The 13,375-nt window shown below is 42.7% G+C and overlaps 1 protein-coding gene across 5 annotated transcripts in view; it reads left to right on the top strand.

Annotated features, from left to right (window-relative positions):
* LOC140106502 (L-threonine ammonia-lyase-like) overlaps positions 1–13,375 on the top strand; it is a 65,873-nt gene that overhangs the window by 24,893 nt on the left and 27,605 nt on the right. For all 5 annotated transcript variants that reach the window (XM_072130975.1, XM_072130973.1, XM_072130974.1 and 2 more), the window contains one exon: positions 11,720–12,065. In XM_072130975.1, the coding sequence (XP_071987076.1) occupies positions 11,720–12,065 (346 nt within the window). The remainder of the gene's footprint in view (positions 1–11,719; positions 12,066–13,375) is intronic.

Genomic DNA, 13,375 nt, shown 5'->3' with positions numbered 1-13,375 from the left:
CTGACTATATCTGTTATGTGGATCCTGTCAGTATCCGGTGCTTAGGTCTCATCTCTGACTATATCTGTTATGTGGAGCCTGTCAGTAGTGGCTGCTTAGGTCTCATCTCTGACTATATCTGTTATGTGGATCCTGTCAGTAGCCGGTGCTTAGGTCTCATCTCTGACTATATCTGTTATTTGGATCCTGTCAGTAGCCGCTGCTTAGGTCTCATCTCTGACTATATCTGTTATGTGGACCTGTCAGTAGCCGGTGCTTAGGTCTCATCTCTGACTATATCTGTTATGTGGATCCTGTCAGTAGCCGCTGCTTAGGTCTCATCTCTGACTATATCTGTTATGTGGATCCTGTCAGTAGTGGCTGCTTAGGTCTCATCTCTGACTATATCTGTTATGTGGATCCTGTCAGTAGCGGCTGCTTAGGCCTCATCTCTGACTATATCTGTTATGTGGATCCTGTCAGTAGCGGCTGCTTAGGCCTCATCTCTGACTATATCTGTTATGTGGATCCTGTCAGTAGCCGGTGCTTAGGTCTCATCTCTGACTATATCTGTTATGTGGATCCTGTCAGTAGCGGCTGCTTAGGCCTCATCTCTGACTATATCTGTTATGTGGATCCTGTCAGTAGCGGCTGCTTAGGCCTCATCTCTGACTATATCTGTTATGTGGATCCTGTCAGTAGCCGGTGCTTAGGTCTCATCTCTGACTATATCTGTTATGTGGATCCTGTCAGTAGTGGCTGCTTAGGTCTCATCTCTGACTATATCTGTTATGTGGATCCTGTCAGTAGCCGGTGCTTAGGCCTCATCTCTGACTATATCTGTTATGTGATCCTGTCAGTAGTGGCTGCTTAGGTCTCATCTCTGACTATATCTGTTATGTGATCCTGTCAGTAGCCGGTGCTTAGGCCTCATCTCTGACTATATCTGTTATGTGATCCTGTCAGTAGCCGGTGCTTAGGTCTCATCTCTGACTATATCTGTTATGTGATCCTGTCAGTAGCCGGTGCTTAGGTCTCATCTCTGACTATATCTGTTATGTGGATCCTGTCAGTATCCGGTGCTTAGGTCTCATCTCTGACTATATCTGTTATGTGATCCTGTCAGTAGTGGCTGCTTAGGTCTCATCTCTGACTATATCTGTTATGTGGATCCTGTCAGTAGCCGCTGCTTAGGTCTCATCTCTGACTATATCTGTTATGTGATCCTGTCAGTAGTGGCTGCTTAGGTCTCATCTCTGACTATATCTGTTATGTGGATCCTGTCAGTAGCGGCTGCTTAGGTCTCATCTCTGACTATATCTGTTATGTGGATCCTGTCAGTAGCCGGTGCTTAGGTCTCATCTCTGACTATATCTGTTATGTGGATCCTGTCAGTAGCGGCTGCTTAGGTCTCATCTCTGACTATATCTGTTATGTGGATCCTGTCAGTATCCGGTGCTTAGGTCTCATCTCTGACTATATCTGTTATGTGGATCCTGTCAGTAGCCGGTGCTTAGGTCTCATCTCTGACTATATCTGTTATGTGGATCCTGTCAGTAGCCGGTGCTTAGGTCTCATCTCTGACTATATCTGTTATGTGGATCCTGTCAGTAGCCGGTGCTTAGGTCTCATCTCTGACTATATCTGTTATGTGGATCCTGTCAGTAGTGGCTGCTTAGGTCTCATCTCTGACTATATCTGTTATGTGATCCTGTCAGTATCCGGTGCTTAGGTCTCATCTCTGACTATATCTGTTATGTGGACCTGTCAGTAGCGGCTGCTTAGGTCTCATCTCTGACTATATCTGTTATGTGGATCCTGTCAGTAGCCGGTGCTTAGGTCTCATCTCTGACTATATCTGTTATGTGGATCCTGTCAGTAGCGGCTGCTTAGGTCTCATCTCTGACTATATCTGTTATGTGATCCTGTCAGTAGTGGCTGCTTAGGTCTCATCTCTGACTATATCTGTTATGTGGATCCTGTCAGTAGCCGGTGCTTAGGTCTCATCTCTGACTATATCTGTTATGTGGACCTGTCAGTATCCGGTGCTTAGGTCTCATCTCTGACTATATCTGTTATGTGGAGCCTGTCAGTAGCCGGTGCTTAGGCCTCATCTCTGACTATATCTGTTATGTGGATCCTGTCAGTAGCCGGTGCTTAGGTCTCATCTCTGACTATATCTGTTATGTGGATCCTGTCAGTAGCCGGTGCTTAGGCCTCATCTCTGACTATATCTGTTATGTGGATCCTGTCAGTAGCCGGTGCTTAGGTCTCATCTCTGACTATATCTGTTATGTGGACCTGTCAGTAGCCGGTGCTTAGGTCTCATCTCTGACTATATCTGTTATGTGGACCTGTCAGTAGCCGGTGCTTAGGTCTCATCTCTGACTATATCTGTTATGTGGATCCTGTCAGTAGCGGCTGCTTAGGTCTCATCTCTGACTATATCTGTTATGTGGATCCTGTCAGTAGCCGGTGCTTAGGCCTCATCTCTGACTATATCTGTTATGTGGATCCTGTCAGTAGCGGCTGCTTAGGTCTCATCTCTGACTATATCTGTTATGTGGATCCTGTCGGTAGCGGCTGCTTAGGCCTCATCTCTGACTATATCTGTTATGTGGATCCTGTTAGTAGCCGGTGCTTAGGTCTCATCTCTGGCTATATCTGTTATGTGATCCTGTCAGTAGCCGCTGCTTAGGTCTCATCTCTGACTATATCTGTTATGTGGATCCTGTCAGTAGCCGGTGCTTAGGTCTCATCTCTGACTATATCTGTTATGTGGATCCTGTCAGTAGTGGCTGCTTAGGTCTCATCTCTGACTATATCTGTTATGTGGAGCTGTCAGTATCCGGTGCTTAGGTCTCATCTCTGACTATATCTGTTATGTGGACCTGTCAGTATCCGGTGCTTAGGTCTCATCTCTGACTATATCTGTTATGTGGAGCCTGTCAGTAGCCGGTGCTTAGGTCTCATCTCTGACTATATCTGTTATGTGGAGCCTGTCAGTATCCGGTGCTTAGGCCTCATCTCTGACTATATCTGTTATGTGGATCCTGTCAGTAGCCGGTGCTTAGGTCTCATCTCTGACTATATCTGTTATATGGATCCTGTCAGTAGCCGGTGCTTAGGTCTCATCTCTGACTATATCTGTTATGTGGATCCTGTCAGTAGCCGGTGCTTAGGTCTCATCTCTGACTATATCTGTTATGTGGATCCTGTCAGTAGCGGCTGCTTAGGTCTCATCTCTGACTATATCTGTTATGTGGATCCTGTCGGTAGCGGCTGCTTAGGCCTCATCTATGACTATATCTGTTATGTGGATCCTGTCAGTAGCCGGTGCTTAGGCCTCATCTCTGACTATATCTGTTATGTGGATCCTGTCAGTAGCCGGTGCTTAGGTCTCATCTCTGACTATATCTGTTATGTGGACCTGTCAGTAGCCGGTGCTTAGGTCTCATCTCTGACTATATCTGTTATGTGGATCCTGTCAGTAGCCGGTGCTTAGGTCTCATCTCTGACTATATCTGTTATGTGGATCCTGTCAGTAGTGGCTGCTTAGGCCTCATCTCTGACTATATCTGTTATGTGGATCCTGTCAGTAGCGGCTGCTTAGGTCTCATCTCTGACTATATCTGTTATGTGGATCCTGTCAGTAGCCGGTGCTTAGGTCTCATCTCTGACTATATCTGTTATGTGGATCCTGTCAGTAGTGGCTGCTTAGGTCTCATCTCTGACTATATCTGTTATGTGGATTCCGTCAGTAGCCGGTGCTTAGGCCTCATCTCTGACTATATCTGTTATGTGGATCCTGTCAGTAGTGGCTGCTTAGGTCTCATCTCTGACTATATCTGTTATGTGGACCTGTCAGTAGCCGGTGCTTAGGCCTCATCTCTGACTATATCTGTTATGTGGATCCTGTCAGTAGCCGGTGCTTAGGTCTCATCTCTGACTATATCTGTTATGTGGATCCTGTCAGTAGCCGGTGCTTAGGTCTCATCTCTGACTATATCTGTTATGTGGATCCTGTCAGTAGCCGGTGCTTAGGTCTCATCTCTGACTATATCTGTTATGTGGACCTGTCAGTAGTGGCTGCTTAGGTCTCATCTCTGACTATATCTGTTATGTGGATTCCGTCAGTAGCCGGTGCTTAGGTCTCATCTCTGACTATATCTGTTATGTGGATCCTGTCAGTAGTGGCTGCTTAGGCCTCATCTCTGACTATATCTGTTATGTGGATCCTGTCAGTAGCCGGTGCTTAGGTCTCATCTCTGACTATATCTGTTATGTGGACCTGTCAGTAGCGGCTGCTTAGGTCTCATCTCTGACTATATCTGTTATGTGGACCTGTCAGTAGTGGCTGCTTAGGCCTCATCTCTGACTATATCTGTTATGTGGATCCTGTCAGTAGCCGCTGCTTAGGTCTCATCTCTGACTATATCTGTTATGTGGATCCTGTCAGTAGTGGCTGCTTAGGTCTCATCTCTGACTATATCTGTTATGTGGATCCTGTCAGTAGCCGGTGCTTAGGTCTCATCTCTGACTATATCTGTTATGTGGATCCTGTCAGTAGCCGGTGCTTAGGTCTCATCTCTGACTATATCTGTTATGTGGATCCTGTCAGTATCCGGTGCTTAGGCCTCATCTCTGACTATATCTGTTATGTGGATCCTGTCAGTAGCCGGTGCTTAGGTCTCATCTCTGACTATATCTGTTATGTGGAGCCTGTCAGTAGCCGGTGCTTAGGCCTCATCTCTGACTATATCTGTTATGTGGATCCTGTCAGTAGCCGGTGCTTAGGTCTCATCTCTGACTATATCTGTTATGTGGATCCTGTCAGTAGCCGGTGCTTAGGTCTCATCTCTGACTATATCTGTTATGTGGATCCTGTCAGTAGCCGGTGCTTAGGTCTCATCTCTGACTATATCTGTTATGTGGATCCTGTCAGTAGCCGGTGCTTAGGTCTCATCTCTGACTATATCTGTTATGTGATCCTGTCAGTAGCCGGTGCTTAGGTCTCATCTCTGACTATATCTGTTATGTGGATCCTGTCAGTAGCCGCTGCTTAGGTCTCATCTCTGACTATATCTGTTATGTGGATCCTGTCAGTAGTGGCTGCTTAGGCCTCATCTCTGACTATATCTGTTATGTGATCCTGTCAGTATCCGGTGCTTAGGCCTCATCTCTGACTATATCTGTTATGTGATCCTGTCAGTATCCGGTGCTTAGGCCTCATCTCTGACTATATCTGTTATGTGGATCCTGTCAGTAGCCGGTGCTTAGGTCTCATCTCTGACTATATCTGTTATGTGGATCCTGTCAGTAGCCGGTGCTTAGGTCTCATCTCTGACTATATCTGTTATATGGATCCTGTCAGTAGCCGGTGCTTAGGTCTCATCTCTGACTATATCTGTTATGTGGACCTGTCAGTAGCCGGTGCTTAGGCCTCATCTCTGACTATATCTGTTATGTGGATCCTGTCAGTAGCCGGTGCTTAGGTCTCATCTCTGACTATATCTGTTATGTGATCCTGTCAGTAGCCGGTGCTTAGGTCTCATCTCTGACTATATCTGTTATGTGGACCTGTCAGTAGCCGGTGCTTAGGTCTCATCTCTGACTATATCTGTTATGTGGACCTGTCAGTAGCCGGTGCTTAGGTCTCATCTCTGACTATATCTGTTATGTGGATCCTGTCAGTAGCGGTTGCTTAGGTCTCATCTCTGACTATATCTGTTATGTGGATCCTGTCAGTAGCCGGTGCTTAGGCCTCATCTCTGACTATATCTGTTATGTGGATCCTGTCAGTAGCCGGTGCTTAGGTCTCATCTCTGACTATATCTGTTATGTGGATCCTGTCAGTAGCCGGTGCTTAGGCCTCATCTCTGACTATATCTGTTATGTGGATCCTGTCAGTAGCCGGTGCTTAGGTCTCATCTCTGACTATATCTGTTATGTGGACCTGTCAGTAGCCGGTGCTTAGGTCTCATCTCTGACTATATCTGTTATGTGGACCTGTCAGTAGCCGGTGCTTAGGCCTCATCTCTGACTATATCTGTTATGTGGATCCTGTCAGTAGCCGGTGCTTAGGTCTCATCTCTGACTATATCTGTTATGTGATCCTGTCAGTAGCCGGTGCTTAGGTCTCATCTCTGACTATATCTGTTATGTGGACCTGTCAGTAGCCGGTGCTTAGGTCTCATCTCTGACTATATCTGTTATGTGGACCTGTCAGTAGCCGGTGCTTAGGTCTCATCTCTGACTATATCTGTTATGTGGATCCTGTCAGTAGCGGTTGCTTAGGTCTCATCTCTGACTATATCTGTTATGTGGATCCTGTCAGTAGCCGGTGCTTAGGCCTCATCTCTGACTATATCTGTTATGTGGATCCTGTCAGTAGCCGGTGCTTAGGTCTCATCTCTGACTATATCTGTTATGTGGATCCTGTCAGTAGCCGGTGCTTAGGCCTCATCTCTGACTATATCTGTTATGTGGATCCTGTCAGTAGCCGGTGCTTAGGTCTCATCTCTGACTATATCTGTTATGTGGACCTGTCAGTAGCCGGTGCTTAGGTCTCATCTCTGACTATATCTGTTATGTGGACCTGTCAGTAGCGGCTGCTTAGGCCTCATCTCTGACTATATCTGTTATGTGGATCCTGTCAGTAGCCGGTGCTTAGGTCTCATCTCTGACTATATCTGTTATGTGGATTCCGTCAGTAGCCGGTGCTTAGGTCTCATCTCTGACTATATCTGTTATGTGGATCCTGTCAGTAGCCGGTGCTTAGGTCTCATCTCTGACTATATCTGTTATGTGATCCTGTCAGTAGCCGGTTCTTAGGTCTCATCTCTGACTATATCTGTTATGTGGATTCCGTCAGTAGCCGGTGCTTAGGTCTCATCTCTGACTATATCTGTTATGTGGATCCTGTCAGTAGCCGGTGCTTAGGTCTCATCTCTGACTATATCTGTTATGTGGATCCTGTCAGTAGCCGGTGCTTAGGTCTCATCTCTGACTATATCTGTTATGTGGATCCTGTCAGTAGCCGGTGCTTAGGTCTCATCTCTGACTATATCTGTTATGTGGATCCTGTCAGTAGCCGGTGCTTAGGTCTCATCTCTGACTATATCTGTTATGTGGATCCTGTCAGTAGCCGGTGCTTAGGCCTCATCTCTGACTATATCTGTTATGTGGATTCCGTCAGTAGCCGGTGCTTAGGTCTCATCTCTGACTATATCTGTTATGTGGATCCTGTCAGTAGTGGCTGCTTAGGCCTCATCTCTGACTATATCTGTTATGTGGATCCTGTCAGTAGCGGCTGCTTAGGTCTCATCTCTGACTATATGTTATGTGGATCCTGTCAGTAGCCGGTGCTTAGGCCTTATCTCTGACTAGATCTGTTATGTGGATCCTGTCAGTAGTGGCTGCTTAGGTCTCATCTCTGACTATATCTGTTATGGGGCCTGGACAGTCGCCTGTCTATTGGCTTTTGCCTTGGACATGTTGTATCATGTTCCACTATGTAAGCATCATTGGTAATGGTGGTTAAATCAATATGGCTGCCCACTCTGTCATGTGGGCTTATTTGGTATTGGTCAGCTCTGCTCTGTGCCAGTCCAAATCTGTTTACAGAGGTTTGTGATGAGGTGATGACATGCTTATATCTATATATAGACAGGAATGACATTCGTCACAGCCAGGCCTTAAAATTGTTGACAATGCCATTCCATATACTAGTAATTTACTCTACACCTCTCACCTCATGTCACAAATCTTGCAGACAGAGGCCACCAAGGATCATCGCTTACATAAGAAGCTTACTAATTGCATGTGTGATGTGATAGCACTACAAATAGTGTTATTAAAGGGTTAAAAACTAATTTATAAAATTCCATTGACTTCTAAACTGACCATATAACATTTAATGATTTTTATAGCTGAATCTTCTTTTCAGGTATAACAATTCTATGAGCCCTTTTGACTCATTATCAGTTGATTTTGATTAGCAGTTGAAGTTCATCGTAGAAGGAAGGGACCATTGACAAATATTTGAAAATTACCAAAATCTAAGTTATTGGATCTATGAGTGTACCAGAGCCAACTCTGCAGGAGACTGATGGCGTGGTGCAAATCCATCAAGGTTACCAGGAGAATGAATACACCAGTGTTCAGACTAGGATGAGGCAGAATGAAACAAACTGACACATCAGGGCATTCTTAGCCCTTTTATAACAAAGTACAGGCAGTCCCCAGGTTACATACAAGATAGGTTCCATAGGTTTGTTCTTAAGTTGAATTTGTATGTAAGTCGAAACTGTATATTTTATAATTGAAGATTCAGACAAAAATGTTTTATGCCCCAGTGACAATTGGAGTTTCCAAATTTTTTGCTATAATTGGACCAAGGATTATCAATAAAGCTTCATTACAGACACCTTACAGCTGATCATAGCAGCCTGGGACTATAGTAACATCCAGAGAGGTCACCAGAGGTCACAGGGGGCAGAGGGGTCCGTCTGTAACTAGGGGTCATCTGTAAGTCGGGTGTCCTTAAGTAGGGGACCGCCTGTAAATCTATTATGAATATTAATTTTTGACACTGGATTCTTTTAATCTTTACTGATGGCAACCTTTTTTTAATCTTGTCTTTAATATTACCCATTTTGGGATGCAGACAAATCTGATGTCTATTACCTAATAAGGTCTTATGGTAATAGTTGTGATACTGATACATGAAATGTTTGTTTTTGTCTTTTGTTGACACTTGATGATTGTATTAGTTGTGCAGTTAAGTGTGAAAACATACATGGGTTTTACACATAAAATGCTTTAAAATTTATGCAGACAAGTCTGATGGGCTCTAGTCTCAGTCTCAGGTTTTACTTGAGCTTGGAGCCCATCAGGCTCATTTGCATAATTTTTTAAAGCCTTTTATTCGGGCATAAGAAGCTTAAAGAAAAGTGGATCTTGCCAGAGGGGACACACACCTGTATGTCAGTGTGCTTGGTTTACAGTCCTTAATATTGGTGTTAGATCTTTAAAGAGGAGCTGTCACCCCTGAAAAATAGGACCACCAAATATGTTTCCCCTAATCTTGTCCCCAGACCCTTTATATTTATTAAACTTTTATTAAAATTTGTGTGTGCAAACATAGTTTGAATTGATCCAACCTCTTACCAAATAACCAATTGTCGTACAGGTCCCCTGACAGTCGGCCGTATTCATGAGGCGGCCGGCCGACACACCCCCTCCACGCCCCTGTCAGTCAGGGACCTGTAAGAATCGCCGGCAGCAGCACATGTATTGCGCAAACGCTGCCGGCTCTATGCAATGCGGCGCGCTGACAATGGCCGCAGAGCCGGTTGAATGTTCGGCCGCCTCTCCTTCCGGCCTCCTCTCCTTCCATACTATTCAGCTCACCTTCCAATCGACTAGACTCCTGCGCTCTGCTCGGAAAAAAAAAAAAAAAAAAGCCCCACGGACTCAAGGCACAAAACAATCTTGAAAGAAAAGCCAGTGCTTCAGGAGATTGAAATCCCAAAAATTTCTTGCTTTATTGTTGTCCATTAAAAACATATTTCACAGCAAAGTTTACAAATCTAAGTTGATCGACCTCAGAAGGAACGACCTACGCATTTTGCTTGAAGAGCTTATTCATGGTATATAAGCTCTTACAGGAGAAACGCGTAGGTCGTTCAAATAAGGTTGGTCAAATAAGTAGACATTTTTTTTCCAGGATTCCTGGGAAACTGCTTAAAGGGAACCTGTCATCAGGAGAACCATTTTTAGCGCTCCCCCAGTCCCCACAGAGCATAGTACATACACTGCCAAAGTGTTTTTGTATTAAAAATGTTTTTTGCAGAAAAAAAGATATTATATTGTTCCTTTCATTAGCATCTGTTGTGTGACTAGGCAGTTGCCTTTTGGGAGGAGCTGGAAAGGAGCAGTCCCCTCCCCACCCTTGGGAAACAGCTTCTCCATGTGACCTTTTCAAATATATGAAAACACCCATCACTGGGCTTAGCGACGCCCCCTGCTCCTCTACAGCCAATCCCGAGTGATGGGAGTTATTAATATATTTGAAATGGTCACATGTTTCCCAAGGGTGGGGGGGAACTGCTCCTTTCCAGTCCCTCCCAATTGGCAACTGCCTAGTCACACAGCACATGCTAATGAAAGGGACAATATAACAGATCTTTTTTTTTTCTGTAAAACCTATTTTTTATACAAAAACACTTTGTCAGTGTATGTACTATGCTCTGTGGGGACTGGGGGAGGGCTAAAAATGGCTCTCCTGGTGACAGGTTCCCTTTAAGTGGGCTACAACCCCTACCTTACACATTGTACAGATCTTACACTTATTTTTGACCTCCTAAATTAGAGAATGTTCGATTGTAAATGTTTATTCTTAATGTACACGGTAAATAAGGATACAAAATGACATCTCTGTTTTTACAAGGTCAAGTTTAAACTATTCAAAAAATCCACAATAGTCTTAAAAATCTAATGAGCTTTCAAGGTGATGAATTATCATCGATTTACTGTGATTGTATAGACGCAGAAATCTGACAGACCTCCCAGCACGCCTGCATATTGTGTGACTATGCTGTTCACTGAGCTCACATTGCATGGCATACAAAGACTAAGACGAAAAGTCCAGCATTCAGCTCACCTTCCAATCGACTAGCCTCCTGCGCTCGGCTCGAGAAAAAAGCCCCACGGACTCAAGGCACAAAAGAATCTTGAAAGAAAAGCCAGCGCTTCAGGAGACTGAAATCCCCCAAAATTCTTGCTTTATTGTGTTCCATTAAAAACATATTTCACGGCAAAGTTTACAAATCTAAGTTGCTCGACCTCTGAAGGAACGACCCTCGCGTTTCGCTTGAAGAGCTTATTCATGGTATATAAGCGTTGGCCGTTCCTTTCTGAGGTCGATCAACTTAGATTTGTAAACTTTGCCGTGAAATATGTTTTTAATGGACAACAATAAAGCAAGAATTTTTTTTTTTTTTGGATTTCAATCTCCTGAAGCGCTGGGATTTCTTTTAACCTACAAAGACTAAACATAATTTGATTTAAGACATTTGGGGCATGTTTTACTCCTTGTCTTGTTTGATGCTGTGTATGTGTTATGTCTATTTGCATGACTTGTCTTCTCCTAATGATGATCTTGTAGAAAAGGTTTGGAGAGTCACCCTTACATAACAGATGTGTTCATATGATCTATAGACTCACATGCTATAAATTCTATACATATATACTATACATACTATAAATTCTATACATATATATATTATACATGCTATAAATTCTATACATATATATATTATACATGCTATAAATTCTATACATATATATTATACATGCTATAAATTCTATACATATATATTATACATACTATAAATTCTATACATACTATAAATTCTATACATATATATTATACATACTATAAATTCTATACATACTATAAATTCTATACATATATATATTATACATGCTATAAATTTTATACATATATATATTATACATGCTATAAATTCTATACATATATATATTATACATGCTATAAATTCTATACATATATATATATATATTATACATGCTATAAATTCTATACATATATATATATATTATACATGCTATAAATTCTATACATGCTATATATTATACATGCTATAAATTCTATACATGCTATAAATTCTATACATGCTATAAATTCTTGCACTATGGTTTATTCTTCTTCTAGAAATGATGGAACGCAAGATAAAAAACCTCATTCTGCAGACAAATCCAAGACCCAGTCCGAAAAAAATGGCCCAGTGCAAAGTGACCAAAATGGTCCACGTGTTCCTCCAATTCACCCTGAGAGGCTGAAGGACTTTGTGGAGGAGGAATATCTGAATGGAAACCCGACCACATGGGAAATGAAGATTTCAGGAAATCCAGAACAACCATTAAAAGAAGTTGTGGAACCTGCTGCTGTAAAAGCCCGAAAGCCAAGTGTCCGGCCCAAGAATGAGTTCTTGAGATTCGAAGATATTAGTGCGGCCGCCTTCAAAATCCAAAGTGGTGTACAGAAGACCCCCTGCATGGTAAGAGGCACATGAAGCTACAGTAACATAGTGTTATAAGATATAAGATGGGGTAGACTCTGGACATCATCATGACAAACCATGGAGCAGAGCGAGAAGAAACAGAAACAACAAGGTTTTACTGTTTTATTACTTTTAATTAATTAATTTTTTATTTTATTATTATTTGATTTATTATTTAAAGATTTTTTTATTATATGACATAAGAACCACAGGATATACAGTACATGTAGGTGGGGTTGTCCATGAAGTAACAACTGTTTCATTACTTTTTAAAGGGGTTTGCCCATGAAAGTTCTCAAAAGTTTAATCCCCTGGTAATGTTTACACAATAAAGATCCTTTTTAACCCCTTACTTTACTTGTATTGCTGTTTTAGCCCCTACGACGCAGTGATGATCAGTGTAAGATTCAGCAGTGTGAGCGGGGACTCTAAGCAGACACTTTGTGGTTCTTCTGTGCTATGAGATACTTTGTGCTGACAATGTGCTCATGGTCACATGGTCCAGGTTTATATACACTTTTAGTTAACTTCTGAACAATGAAAATGGAGATGAGACAGATCAGAGATAAGAGATGATGAGATCCATGATATGGATATAAGGCACAATGAAACACTTCAGTTCTGCTAACTCACCTATAACACACACAGCTCTGCCTCTCCCCCCCCCCTTGTGCAGACAAGAGAAGCTATTCATAAGAAGAATCCAACCATAGGATTTACGGCCATATCCAGGGACACCAAGATTGCTAGAGACAGGCTGCAATTATGGATGTGAAATGCTGTATTTTTGTTAATAACAGTAAATTGTTTTATTTTGTTATCCTGAGTACGTTTAAGAATATTGTCTTCATGAAAATACCCCTTTAATGTCCACATCCGGGGTGTCTTTTTGTTATTGTATTGCCCTAATAACTTTTTCTATAGCTGACAGCCATTTTTTTTAACCCTCATACATGTGTCCAATTATTGGGCCAAGCGCGTGTTATCATTGGGTAGGGAAGTAATCTCCCTGAAGAACCAAAATATCTGTTTTTGCGTTAGAGTATCGGTCCCTTCCTCTGGCATGGGCTTCCGGGAAGCCTGGATAGATAACCATTGCTACCCAAACATAATGGAGATGTATTTTTCTTATTTCCATCCCTCTGAGGCTGACTATAGCCATGGGTCTTACCAGAGGGATAACCTGAAGCTGACAACGTGACACGGCCATTATACTTTATGTATGGTAATGGTCTACACATGGACCTTTTGACCTCTTCAAGCTCAAAGACCAGGTGTTAGCACATCCCTTGTATCCCATGATGCAC

The sequence above is a fragment of the Engystomops pustulosus genome, chromosome 11 (genome assembly GCF_040894005.1).
Source record: "Engystomops pustulosus chromosome 11, aEngPut4.maternal, whole genome shotgun sequence".
NCBI classification, from domain to species: Eukaryota; Metazoa; Chordata; class Amphibia; order Anura; family Leptodactylidae; genus Engystomops; species Engystomops pustulosus.
Note: the sequence above shows the minus strand (reverse complement) of the source record. Positions and strands in the feature narration are given on the sequence as shown.